The sequence below is a fragment of the Nilaparvata lugens genome, chromosome 1 (genome assembly GCF_014356525.2).
Source record: "Nilaparvata lugens isolate BPH chromosome 1, ASM1435652v1, whole genome shotgun sequence".
Taxonomy (NCBI): domain Eukaryota; kingdom Metazoa; phylum Arthropoda; class Insecta; order Hemiptera; family Delphacidae; genus Nilaparvata; species Nilaparvata lugens.
This window is the reverse complement of record NC_052504.1, coordinates 4,210,677-4,224,620: the sequence shown is the minus strand read 5'-3', so window position 1 is coordinate 4,224,620 and position 13,944 is coordinate 4,210,677. Positions and strand designations below refer to the sequence as shown.

The 13,944-nt window shown below is 36.0% G+C and overlaps 1 protein-coding gene across 2 annotated transcripts in view; it reads left to right on the top strand.

Annotated features, from left to right (window-relative positions):
• The window catches only part of LOC111050254 (oocyte zinc finger protein XlCOF6.1-like), a 153,281-nt gene that overhangs the window by 37,927 nt on the left and 101,410 nt on the right, over positions 1–13,944 (top strand). The window contains exons 1-6 of one of the 2 annotated variants that reach the window (XM_039428210.1): positions 4,903–5,221; positions 7,749–7,785; positions 8,951–9,024; positions 10,852–10,953; positions 12,129–12,276; positions 13,217–13,919. In XM_039428210.1, the coding sequence (XP_039284144.1) occupies positions 5,213–5,221; positions 7,749–7,785; positions 8,951–9,024; positions 10,852–10,953; positions 12,129–12,276; positions 13,217–13,919 (1,073 nt within the window). In that variant the 5' untranslated portion in view covers positions 4,903–5,212. Of the gene's footprint in view, positions 1–4,902; positions 5,222–7,748; positions 7,786–8,950; positions 9,025–10,851; positions 10,954–12,128; positions 12,277–13,216; positions 13,920–13,944 lie in introns of those variants that run through there. The other variant, XM_039428189.1, reaches the window with a different exon arrangement.

Genomic DNA, 13,944 nt, shown 5'->3' with positions numbered 1-13,944 from the left:
AAAAAATAATGGATAAGGTGAGTTATTGAAATATTTTTACTTAAACATAACCTTGAAACACAGTGTCGTTTATCAATTTGTAATATTTATACATTATTTTTACTGTTTCTGATTTTACAAAAATATTTGGAATTGAGTATTATTATAATTCAGATTATTCTTGACATGTCTATTTGAGGTTGTAATCATATTGAATTCGTAAGTGTGCGTTAGATCATGCATGAGCCAAAAAGCAAAATTTGAAAAATTTCATTAAAACAGACACTTTGTGACTTGCATATTGTTGCTCACACTATAGGCAACTAGAAAGTGTGAGTGTTGCTATTGCTCATTCCAATTTTCATCTGCACACTTAACTTACTGCTCTTATGACAACCTCAAATGCAATGACAAAGCCCTTCAGGTGGCTAAATATTGGGAGGGAAATATATAAAATAATAGCATAATGATGATCTTGGACATGGAAAGTAAGTATCTGCACGCTTGGTGGTCATGCATAACCAAGCTTGCATTTGCATTCATGCGCATTGTTTATACAGTAGATGGGTAGATCAACATTGGAGCTTACTTCAGTCATCTGACAGGTGAGAGCTATGTATAAAGATTCAATCAAATAATTGTTTCTATTCCTTGAATCCGATCATCTCTTTACTTGTCAATACTATAGGAAAACGGAAAGACTCCATTGGAAAAGCTCCATTTTAGGTTCACCTATTAGCAGCCTGCACAAAGGGACAATAGTTGTTGTGGGAATGTGGAATTAATATGTCCGGAACTCGAATATGTAGATGGCATTTCCAATTCCATGTTCAGTAAGCATTCTGCAGATAGATACATTAGTGGCATCCACTAGCTACCTACTATGTAAAAGTGGGATTGGAAATGTAATGAACATTTGAGCTCATGAAATTTCTGATTCCATATTTCTGCTAGTAGTTTCCAGCTGCTACTAATGTCTCTGTGTGCAGTGTGCTTTGGACATGGGTCAAGAGGCTGAGACAAGGTGCCAGGCGCCCTAGAGGCAGTTTGGCGTCCCCTCTCTCAGCAGAAGGACCTACAAAAAGGCCAGGAGTGGTACTCATGTAGGTCACGAGTTTGTGGGTGGAGCGGCCAAAACTCACCACTGCTCAAAGGAGGGCGGCCATTCAGGCAAAACTTCTTGGGAGAGGTGAGGCTTTTACCCTGCAGAGTTTCGGAGGGTCTAAAAGGAAAACCCAAGTGACCAGAGATGGGTGAAACTCCAGGCACAAATGTGGGTCAAAAGGCTGAGTCGAGGGTGGCCGGGCGCCCTAGAGGCAGTTTGGCGACCCCTCTCTCAGCGGAAGGACCTACAAAGAAGGCCAAGAGTGGAACTCACGTAGGTCACGAGGACTAATCAGTCTGAAGAGACTGCCAAGCATATCACACTGGATTGCAACCAGGTGATGAATGGAATGTTAGTCAGACAGACAGACAAAATATATTTATTTCAAAAAAAATGCAATTTACAAAGCAAGAATATTTTGTACTCATTTCCAATATAAAACAACAACAAAGAATAAAACAACCTCATGAATACACTAAGCCAAATAAATCTTTAGAAAATGGTCTGCATGGGCAAAAAATGCCTGTGCGCAAACCAGAGTTGCATATTAAAAGTTTTACAGAGAGAAAGGAAACAACAATCTTGATGCATTCAGAATCTTATTGTATGCATTCAGAATCAGAAATGTTTTTGTATGATACTATAGCTTCACCTTCATTCATATTTTCAATTGGAATTTCTATGATGGATTGAGTTCTAGCTTGTATCAGAAATGATTTTATTTGTGTCATTTGATTTTTGGTAGGGTTCGTTGACTTCACTTTTGAATCATTTTCTTCAGCGTTAAAATAATAAATAGGTAGTTTCATTCCATTGAAATCAATACTGTCATTAATGAAATCCAAATTCATTTTAAGTTTTTTCATATTGTCCGAGAAGAAGGTCAAAGTTTTTATGAAAATCAAAAAGATAGAACGTGTGTTTCGATTTTCCTAATAAAGAAATCTTTGTACTGTATTTCTCTTGTGAAATACCATGCGCTGTTGCTACTTCAAAAGGGTCTTCTATCAAGTTTTCTTTGTAACATTCCATACCTATGAAGCTCTTAACGAATGACCTAGTGCTTCCTGTGTCGATTAGAACTCTAAATCTTGTTTTAGGATCAATGAAGAAGGGAAGTTCATTTTTGTCATCTTGTAAGTTCATAATTGAAAATTTCTTTCGAGGCTCGTATCCTCTAAAAAACACTCTGATTCGGTTTGTTCGGCTGGCTGGAAATACGTTTCATTTTCGTTTTCAACGGAGAGCTGTTTGAATTCGTCTGATAATTCTTTCTGAGCGTTTTCTCCGAAATTATTATCAAACTCATCATTTTGCATTTCGTCAATTGGTCGACCTGTCATTTGAAACAGTCTTGGTCTTTTTTGGGGACGATTGTTGATTGAGGAAATGCTCATTGGCGTTGGTTGATACGAATTTTGGGGTCTTGGTTGGTTGTAGTTTGGATTTTGAGCTCTTGGCTGATTTGTGTTGAAATACTGCGGTTTGGGTTGATTGTTTTGAAAATGTTGTTGAGGTCTGTTCATGTGTTGATTTTGGAAGTGTTGATTTTTGTTTTGAAAGAATTGACCTTTCTGATTTTGAATGTGATAGAACTGTTGTCTCTGAGGATAGTTTTGCATTTGATAGCTGGGATTACTTTTGTGTTGGATTTGAGTGTTAGGCTTTTTCAAATTAGAGTGGTCTTGAAAGAAACCAAATTTGAACTGGAAGTCGTTGGATAGCATGTTTAGAGCACTGTCCAACGAACTGGGATTTTTGGTTCTCATGAGAGACCCGAGAGGCTCTCTTAATCCTCTTAGCAATACTCTTAGTGCTAATCCATTTACATACTGACACATGACTTCTGATATTGTAGGTTGTTTGTTTCGGAAATACGAGATCTGTAAATTCAGAAGTTTTTGGATTCGTTCATAGAATGAAAAGGGTGATTCACCTGATTCTTGTTTTAGTTCAGCCATTTCAAGATTGAGAGTAAAGCAATCTCTCTTGTCCATGTAACTATTGATCAAAACTTTTCTTACGTCAGGCCATGCATAAGTGTTAGAACTAGTAACAATGTCAAGAGCAGGGCTTTTAATACGGGCAAGAATAGTAGAATACAAGTATTCATTTTGGAAATCATCTGGATTGGCAGTTACGTAAAATTTCGCTACAAGTTTGTCACAAATTGAAATAAAACGATTTAGCATAGTAGGCTCTCCTGAATAATCAGGGATCATGTCCAAGAATTCTTTCTTAAGGGTAGGTACAGTTTGGGGATTGGTTGCTTTATCATTGTTGGAATTCATGGCTCTTAGTTATAGATAAAATTACAAGAAAAAGAAATACGAAAATAGTAAGTAAAATTAATATTATCCAAGTTTGTAAATCACAAAAGTTTGTTACTCACAATACTAAAATCAAGTTCATCTTGTCACAGTCCCGGGTTGAAAGTCTTCAAAGGTGGAAGTCCTTAGAAGTTGAAGTCCGTAGTAGTCTTTAGAAGTTGAAGTCCGTGGTAGTCCTTAGAAGTTGAAGTCCGTTGTAGTCCTTAGAAGTTGAAGTCTGTAATAGTCCTTAGATGATGAAGGTCCTTGGTTGTCCTGATATTGAAAGTCTGTTGCTTTTTCTTGATTCAATTTGTAGATGAAATACGGTATTGTTAACACTTTACTATACTGTTCACTTATTTTATAATTTTTCACACTTGTCCCGATATTAGGTGACTGAGTAAGAATATAATTTTGCAATTAACACTCACGAATTTTAATAATATAATAGTTCACCAACTTATTCAATTTGTTACGAAGTTATTTTGATGATTGTTCACTTATTTAAGTCCCGATGTTAGGTGACTGATACAACTTTTTCGTAAGTTCATGAACACTTCATTAACGGTTAAAACCGAAAAACCAAATTCTCGTTTTTGAAGTGTCCTACCGACTGCGCCAGTTAAGATTGCGATTAATCAAATAGTCTTTTTAAAAAATGAATTTATTTGTTAACCACATATTACAATAATTTTATATCTCGCGATAGAGCTCCGTTCGCTATGTCCGCTAGCTTGGAACTGACTACTAAATACAATGTTACCTTCCACTACAACTATGCTACATCAACAATAATGGAATGAGGAGTGCTGACTATATAAGTAATTAGCTATATAACTTGTATTCATGGCTACTTTTTTTAAATAACATCATAGTACCCTTTTTTCGAAAACTTTTAATATAAGATAACAAGTTAAATCACAAATTTAAATAACTAGTTTAGAATTAGACTATCATGCTTATTTGAAATTTATTTTTAAAAACTTTTAGTTGAATGTTTATTTAAAATTTATTTTGAAAAGCTGAAGATGATTTGTTACATTGAAAATAGGCAATAGTGAGGTCCACGTTATAATGGCAGTGGATAAAGACAGAAGAACAGCGTTGCCTATGCTCTGCCTTAATTAATTATATTTCTAAATGTTCAAAAACAGAGATGGCATCGTTGCGGAGACAGAAAATGATAGTACTACCTGCTTTGTCAAATGATAGACAAGGAAAGCAACATCGAATACTGTCATTATAACGTGGACCTCACTATAGGAGAACAGCGTTGCTGATTCTCTGCCTTGCCAGATTATATTTCTACATTGTTAAATAACGATCTGGTAGCGTTGTGGAGCTTTACTTTTACTTACTTACTTTACTTTACTTCTTATGTCTTCTCCGCAGTCTGCTTGACTGGGGAATCGTCTTTTTCACCCCATCGTGGGGGTGTCGGTGTTCACTTTTATTTAAGGTGTGAGCTAGAAAAGTATAGCACTATCTTCTTTTTCGAATGATAGACGAGGATAGCAAATCCAATGTTGATCAAATACTGACATTATAACGTGAACCGCACTATTATAGTTGTTTTTCTCGCTTTCTTACAAGATGGCGGATTTTTGAGACTGAATACTAGCCGAGTTACCACTCTGTACTCTGTATGTATTCTGTGATAAAGCTCTGAAAGTGGAAGGTAAGCTTTGGATTTTACTAATGTAACTTATTATTATGAAAATTTACTCGAAATCTTTAATAATCAAATGCAGAAGATAAATATTTACTTTACAATATTCATTGTTGGTCTATATGTTTTTGTCCTATTAAAAAAATAATGGATAAGGTGAGTTATTGAAATATTTTTACTTAAACATAACCTTGAAACACAGTGTCGTTTATCAATTTGTAATATTTATACATTATTTTTACTGTTTCTGATTTTACAAAAATATTTGGAATTGAGTATTATTATAATTCAGATTATTCTTGACATGTCTATTTGAGGTTGTAATCATATTGAATTCGTAAGTGTGCGTTAGATCATGCATGAGCCAAAAAGCAAAATTTGAAAAATTTCATTAAAACAGACACTTTGTGACTTGCATGTTGTTGCTCACACTAAACACAACTAGAAAGTGTGAGTGTTGCTATTGCTCATTCCAATTTTCATCTGCACACTTAACTTACTGCTCTTATTACAACCTCCTCAAATGCAATGACAAAGCCCTTCAGGTGGCTAAATATTGGGAGGGAAATATATAAAATAATAGCATAATGATGATCTTGGACATGGAAAGTAAGTATCTGCACGCTTGGTGGTCATGCATAACCAAGCTTGCATTTGCATTCATGCGCATTGTTTATACAGTAGATGGGTAGACCAACATTGGAGCTAACTTCAGTCATCTGACAGGTGAGAGCTATGTATAAAGATTCAATCAAATAATTGTTTCTATTCCTTGAATCCGATCATCTCTTTACTTGTCAATACTATAGGAAAACGGAAAGACTCCATTGGAAAAGCTCCATTTTAGGTTCACCTATTAGCAGCCTGCACAAAGGGACAATAGTTGTTGTGGGAATGTGGAATTAATATGTCCGGAACTCGAATATGTAGATGGCATTTCCAATTCCATGTTCAGTAAGCATTCTGCAGATAGATACATTAGTGGCATCCACTAGCTACCTACTATGTAAAAGTGGGATTGGAAATGTAATGAACATTTGAGCTCATGAAATTTCTGATTCCATATTTCTGCTAGTAGTTTCCAGCTGCTACTAATGTCTCTGTGTGCAGTGTGCTTTGGACATGGGTCAAGAGGCTGAGACAAGGTGCCGGGCGCCCTAGAGGCAGTTTGGCGTCCCCTCTCTCAGCAGAAGGACCTACAAAAAGGCCAGGAGTGGTACTCATGTAGGTCACGAGTTTGTGGGTGGAGCGGCCAAAACTCACCACTGCTCAAAGGAGGGCGGCCATTCAGGCAAAACTTCTTGGGAGAGGTGAGGCTTTTACCCTGCAGAGTTTCGGAGGGGCTAAAAGGAAAACCCAAGTGACCAGAGATGGGTGAAACTCCAGGCACAAATGTGGGTCAAGAGGCTGAGTCGAGGGTGGCCGGGCACCCTAGAGGCAGTTTGGCGTCACCTCTCTTAGCAGAAGGGCCTACAAAAAGGCCAGGAGTGGAAATCACGTAGGTCACGAGTTTGTGGGTGGAGCGGCCAAAACTCACCACTGCTCAAAGAAGGGCGGCCATTCAGGCAAAACTTCTCGGGAGAGGTGAGGCTTTTGACCCTGAAGAGTTTCGGAGGGGCTAAAAGGAAAACCCAAGTGACCAGAGATGGGTGAAACTCCAGGCACAAATGTGGGTCAAAAGGCTGAGTCCAGGGTGGCCGGGCGCCCTAGAGGCAGTTTGGCGTCCCCTCTCTCAGCGGAAGGACCTACAAAAAGGCCAGGAGTGGTACTCATGTAGGTCACGAGTTTGTGGGTGGAGCGGCCAAAACTCACCACTGCTCAAAGGAGGGCGGCCATTCAGGCAAAACTTCTTGGGAGAGGTGAGGCTTTTGACCCTGCAGAGTTTCGGAGGGGCTAAAAGGAAAACCCAAGTGACCAGAGATGGGTGAAACTCCAGGCACAAATGTGGGTCAAAAGGCTGAGTCGAGGGTGGCCGGGCGCCCTAGAGGCAGTTTGGCGTCCCCTCTCTCAGCGGAAGGACCTACAAAGAAGGCCAAGAGTGGAACTCACGTAGGTCACGAGGACTAATCAGTCTGAAGAGACTGCCAAGCATATCACACTGGATTGCAACCAGGTGATGAATGGAATGTTAGTCAGACAGACAGACAAAATATATTTATTTCAAAAAAATGCAATTTACAAAGCAAGAATATTTTGTACTCATTTCCAATATAAAACAACAACAAAGAATAAAACAACCTCATGAATACACTAAGCCAAATAAATCTTTAGAAAATGGTCTGCATGGGCAAAAAATGCCTGTGCGCAAACCAGAGTTGCATATTAAAAGTTTTACAGAGAGAAAGGAAACAACAATCTTGATGCATTCAGAATTTTCTTGTTATTGTTACTGATTTTTTATCAATTTCGCCATCATATATTTCTGACCAACTGCTATTGGAAAATGTTAAAAGTGCGCTACTTACAATTAAACTGATCAATAGTTTGAGTATTCAACTAATACTGTTATGTTGTTTAAAACTAATGAAGCTCCATAGAGTTGATTCTGCCTATTTGAGTGCTTCTAAGCAGCTGAAAATGTTCATTGTTATATATTGATAGATCTAGAAAAATTCAATTAATAAAGCTGTACACTGTACTATAGATAGACAATTGAAAAATGTACTCTCTGTATTGTTTTCAGAGTCAAACTGCTTTCCAGAGTATGGAGTACCATGTTTGTAAGTATACACATTAATTATTATTAAACGAAAATCCAAAGTTAAATGCTGTGAACCACCCGGAAGACTTCTGCTACTGCAAATATTGACAACAGGGTTAACAGCATTTAACTTGGGATTTTGTTTAATAATTATTATTTATTGATGTACATTTGAATAAATACAATTTCTCATCTATTTCCATCTGTATATGAACAACGCGGGGTAACTTTGAGGGTTCACATAATATGGAGTTCCGAGGAAAATACATAAAAATGTGGATGTCTAACTTGGTGCCGTTTTGCAAGGACGACAGGAACTCAGTCAGCTCTGCCGGAAGATAGCACTCTTCTCCTCCTCCTCCTTGGAGATAGATAGAGCTGGGTGGATAGAGAGGGGGGGAACTAAATGCAATAAGACATGCACTGTACTGTTTCCACCATTCTATACAGTATATACATTATTTCTTCTTTTAGTTTCCTAGAATCTCAATTGCTGATTCGAGTCTAAACTTTGTTATGAAATCCCAATTATTTTACATGAAAAAACTTGTGCTAAACCAATAACTGACACTGTAAACCCATGAACTATACACTGAACCTATGAAAATGTATGTGCAGACTTTACATCAAAGTTATCGAAAAATTATCTTGATTCATTGAATTATGTTTAATGAAACAACATTCAGTTTTTGATTGAATAAAGTGTTGTCTCCATTACATTACTGGTTGAAGTTGATTGCTAGATAGAGTTCTGAATAAGGTGGTTCTGATCAAAGCAAAGCAGTGTTTGGGATCAGACTGTTTTTGAATGGAATGTCTCCATCAAAGGTTTTTGTGAACACAAGAAGGTAATTTCTTATGTTGAAAAGCTGTGTAATCAAGTTAAAAGCACGTTAGTACCTTGAATGAATTCACTTACTGATTGCTTTGTATAAAAAATGATATCTATATCCAAAACCAATATTTCAGCAATTCCTTTTTTAAACTGTTTTTGATTGAGAACATTTACATTTGATTCTATTTTTGGTAATATGACAGTGATGTTCTAAAACTCATAATTGGTTCTCGAAATGAGATTTTTCTTGAAAATAATCATTATAATATCAAACACTTATCATGGAAAATTCAATAAAAATGTTTTATTTTATGTCTCATAATTTTCCTTCACTTCATAATTTTTTCAGGTGGGAAAATTGCAAAAGAAATTGTTAACAGACTGGAGGATATATCAACATCGAGACCACAAATAAAAGTTCAGGTAAAAAATATTTTCAAAAATACATTCAATTTGAATATTCATTGTTTTAAGTAAAAGGCATTAGATATATTCTCAAACCTAGCATGTGTTGGTGTTGTATGTTGTGAAACATTTGACTTCCTAGTCAAGGAAACTAAAATTGTTTTGTACAATTATTTTCATTGATGTCGAAAATAATGATATTTTTTAGAGAAACTAATGCATGTAAATATTTCCAAAGTGGGGTAAATTGTGAGATTTTTAAAATCCTTGAAATGGTTGTAAGTACATCTATATTGAATTAAACACAATTGAACATCGATTATTGATGTGATGTCATTGCATTGCAGTCCATTTGCTTATTGGTTGATGTGGGGAGACTTTGTCAGATGACATCACTTGATAGCGGTTGAATTTTATAGATGTCCTGATAGTATACCAGGAGAATTACATTTGTAATGTTTGATGACAACAATAAAGATTGATTGGTTGAATATCTGCAAATTTACAGTGCTGCCTGTCTGGTATAGGCAAAGGCAACCTACGTCCTGTCCACTCATCTACAGTCCAGTACTCTGTACTCTCTCATGCAATGTGTAAAATGGGGGTCTGTTGCTTGAGAGCTCCTTTATGTAAATATTATTTCAGTCTCAATATTTTTTAGAATTATGCAATATTTTCATTGATCGCCTTTCATGGATCTTATAAAACTGTAGAGTAAGACATCAATGGGATCTATAGAAAATGGTCCATTCTCTAAGAGATTTTTCTTGAAAATAATCATTATAATATCAAACACTTATCATGGAAAATTCAATAAAAATGTTTTATTTTATGTCTCATAATTTTCCTTCACTTCATAATTTTTTCAGGTGGGAAAATTGCAAAAGAAATTGTTAACAGACTGGAGGATATATCAACATCGAGACCACAAATAAAAGTTCAGGTAAAAAATATTTTCAAAAATACATTCAATTTGAATATTCATTGTTTTAAGTAAAAGGCATTAGATATATTCTCAAACCTAGCATGTGTTGGTGTTGTATGTTGTGAAACATTTGACTTCCTAGTCAAGGAAACTAAAATTGTTTTGTACAATTATTTTCATTGATGTCGAAAATAATGATATTTTTTAGAGAAACTAATGCATGTAAATATTTCCAAAGTGGGGTAAATTGTGAGATTTTTAAAATCCTTGAAATGGTTGTAAGTACATCTATATTGAATTAAACACAATTGAACATCGATTATTGATGTGATGTCATTGCATTGCAGTCCATTTGCTTATTGGTTGATGTGGGGAGACTTTGTCAGATGACATCACTTGATAGCGGTTGAATTTTATAGATGTCCTGATAGTATACCAGGAGAATTACATTTGTAATGTTTGATGACAACAATAAAGATTGATTGGTTGAATATCTGCAAATTTACAGTGCTGCCTGTCTGGTATAGGCAAAGGCAACCTACGTCCTGTCCACTCATCTACAGTCCAGTACTCTGTACTCTCTCATGCAATGTGTAAAATGGGGGTCTGTTGCTTGAGAGCTCCTTTATGTAAATATTATTTCAGTCTCAATATTTTTTAGAATTATGCAATATTTTCATTGATCGCCTTTCATGGATCTTATAAAACTGTAGAGTAAGACATCAATGGGATCTATAGAAAATGGTCCATTCTCTAAGGGATGTATCTTGAATAATATATTTGTTGCTATTATAACAAACATACGTAAATAAACAAACATCAACTACTAAAACCCATATTTTAATACTGAGCACTATTACTTGCTGAGTTTGATATTCGTCTAGTTTTCAAGTGACACAAGTCTTCTCTTATGTTCACAGATCAAGATCGAGAAGCAGGAGGATGAATTTGGAGAATGTGAATTTGCAACTAGCAACGTCAAAGATGAGTCATCCTCACACAATGGTTCAACTTCCAATCAGGCATGTATTCTATCTTGACTAGAATAAATAAGTAATGCAGTTAAGTTTTTGTTTCTTCATCACATAAATAAAACTTATTGCTGAATGAAAACTTTTCTTCCAGAATCGGCAGAAGAACAGTATGAATATTCAAAATTGTTGAAATTTCTATCAATTAACCAGAGTAATCTTCAGTAGGTCTATAATAAAAGAAAGAATCGGCTCATACAAGTAGAGATAGGAAAAGCATGAATGATGCATCATCACGTCTCAACTACTGATCTGATTAACTTGAAATTTTGCATATAGATTCCTAATTTACTTAGAATGGTTATAGGCTCATGTTCAGTTCTTCAAGATTCCAAAACGTGAAGTTTTAAGTTTGTCAAGTGCTTTAAACACACAATAACGTTACAAGTGTATGTCAGAGGAAAATCCATTCTTCATTGTTATACAATAAGTTGTAAGTATTTTGACTAGCGTTCTTGTCTATATTCTGTTGACACCCACCAAACTAGCAATCAGTTTATCTTAATCTAGAGAGCAGAACTTGATGGCTGCTATTCCAACTTCAACTACCCCTCACTCACCCAGTGCACAGTAGTACCCCTTGCCTGTCCAGGTGTACTGCAGAGTGCAGACGAATATCTGTACAGTTATAGCTCTTTGGCAAACCTTAACGTGAATGGCTGGCCTTAACTTGCAATTCCATAATCATTGAAAAACATTACAATTTCTATCATTAAACTGTAATATTATCGTGATATAACTCAATACAGCAGTCAAATTCAGTAGTTGCTATTCCTTCACGACTAAGGCTCAACTCACACTTACGCGACTCAGGTCGAGAAGAGACTCGACTCTAGTTGATAGCATGTGTTTCCAAATGGTGACACTCAGACTAGTCGATTCTAGTCTCCGCGACGCCATCATTCGAAAACACATGCTATTGACTAGAGTTGAGTCTCTTCTCGACCTAAGTCGCGTAAGTGTGATTTGAGCCTTACAGTACCAATATTTGTGTCTTTCACATGAGGTGCAACAATAATCGATCATCTTCTCATTGTTTGTAATGTTAATATTGCAGATGGCGAGAGTTAAGCAGGAGAATGATAGCAGCCAAGAACCAGCGCCAGAGTGCAGCACTGCAACAATAATCGATCATCTTCTCATTGTTTGTGATATCAATATTGCAGATGGCGAGAGTTAAGCAGGAGAATGATAGCAGCCAAGAACCAGCGCCAGAGTGCAGCACTGCATGCTCTCCAACTGATGGTGATTTCAGCCAACAACATTATCTAATCCCTGGCTATAATCTAATATTCATCAAAGAGGAAGAATATGGTGAGATTCAAGTTATTATTTCATTTATTTTAATTCATCAATGATAATAACACATAACACTTGATTGTAAATGGAAGAAAATAGGAAATGAAGAAATAATATTATATAGGGTAATGGCTATCAGATGTGGTTGCCATAGAAAAAGTTATAGGTATAAGTTGCATTTATACACATTCCTTCAATAATTTGATTGTATGGAGGGAATATTGTGGTATATTATATATACATAGTGGTATTGACAAAATCAACGTCTTATTCTTTCATCCTTTCAATAAATTGCCCTTCACTTGATTACTTGTGTTCACTACAGATTATCATCCTATTTCCAGCAAAACTGGTATGCAATAATGTGCTGTGTTTGCCAATTGTAGTCATGGTGCTCTTCTGAGTAGTCAATGAATAGTGGGTACCCCACTCATCAAACTAGAGCTGACAATTCCATGTCAGTTTATAGTTTTAGTTTTGATGCACATTTCTTACAGTTTGTGTCAAAACACATGTGAAACTTCCTATTTATTTAACAGTATTCTCATGTTTTCAAACAAAAAAGATAGGCAGTCATATACATAACCAATCATTTTCTTACAATTCAATCTATACCCATGTCAATTGAGAGAAAACCAAGGTCTGGATTAGCAATCATAGATCAGTATTCTTATGTATCAATAAGAAAACTGCTCATGGCATAATTTATTTGTTATTATTATTTCTGTGATTGTTCACAATCTAACCCAATATTTAACTATAATCTGTTTTATGTACTATTTCTACAATCGGCTGCAAAACTCTTGGTTTGTATAATGATTATGATAATCAATGAGGTATGATTGAGGTAAGACAAGGAAAATTGTGTGAGTGTTTTGCACTATAAATTTTATCATAACTTTATTGTCTTTATTCTGCTTTAATCATTTACAAGTTGCATTATTGGTGTTTGCAGTTGAGCAAGAGGCAGAAGGATGTTCAGTGGAGAGTGAACCGGAGATGTGGCCTTCAAACTGCAGCACATCTGAAACTGCCAATGCAACAGAAGTGGGTGAACTGAATGCACATTCAATCTCTCCAGTGGAAGAGTGCACTGAGACATCTGTGGCTGGCAAAAAGATCAAGCTCTACAGCTGTGCTGACTGCAGCTATGAAACAAGATGGATCTGTCATTTGAAAAGACACATGAGAAAACACACTGGGGAAAAGCCTTTCAGTTGTGAGTTATGTGACTATAAATGTGCTCAATCAAGTGATTTGAAATCACATATCAGAACACATACAGGAGAAACACCTTTCAGCTGCGAGTATTGTGACTATAAATGTGTTTGGTCAAGTACTTTGAAATCACATATCAGAACACATACAGGAGAAACACCCTTCAGCTGCGAGTATTGTGACTATAAATGTGTTAGGTCAAGTGATTTGAAGAAACATATCAGAACACACACAGGAGAAACACCTTTCAGCTGCGACTTTTGTGACTATAAATGTGCTCAATCAAGTTCTTTGAAATCACATATCAGAACACATACAGGAGAAACACCTTTCAGCTGCGAGTATTGTGACTATAAATGTGCTACTGCAGGGAATTTGAAATCACATATCAGAACACATACAGGAGAAACACCTTTCAGCTGCAAGTATTGTGACTATAAATGTGCTCTATCTGGTAATTTGAAG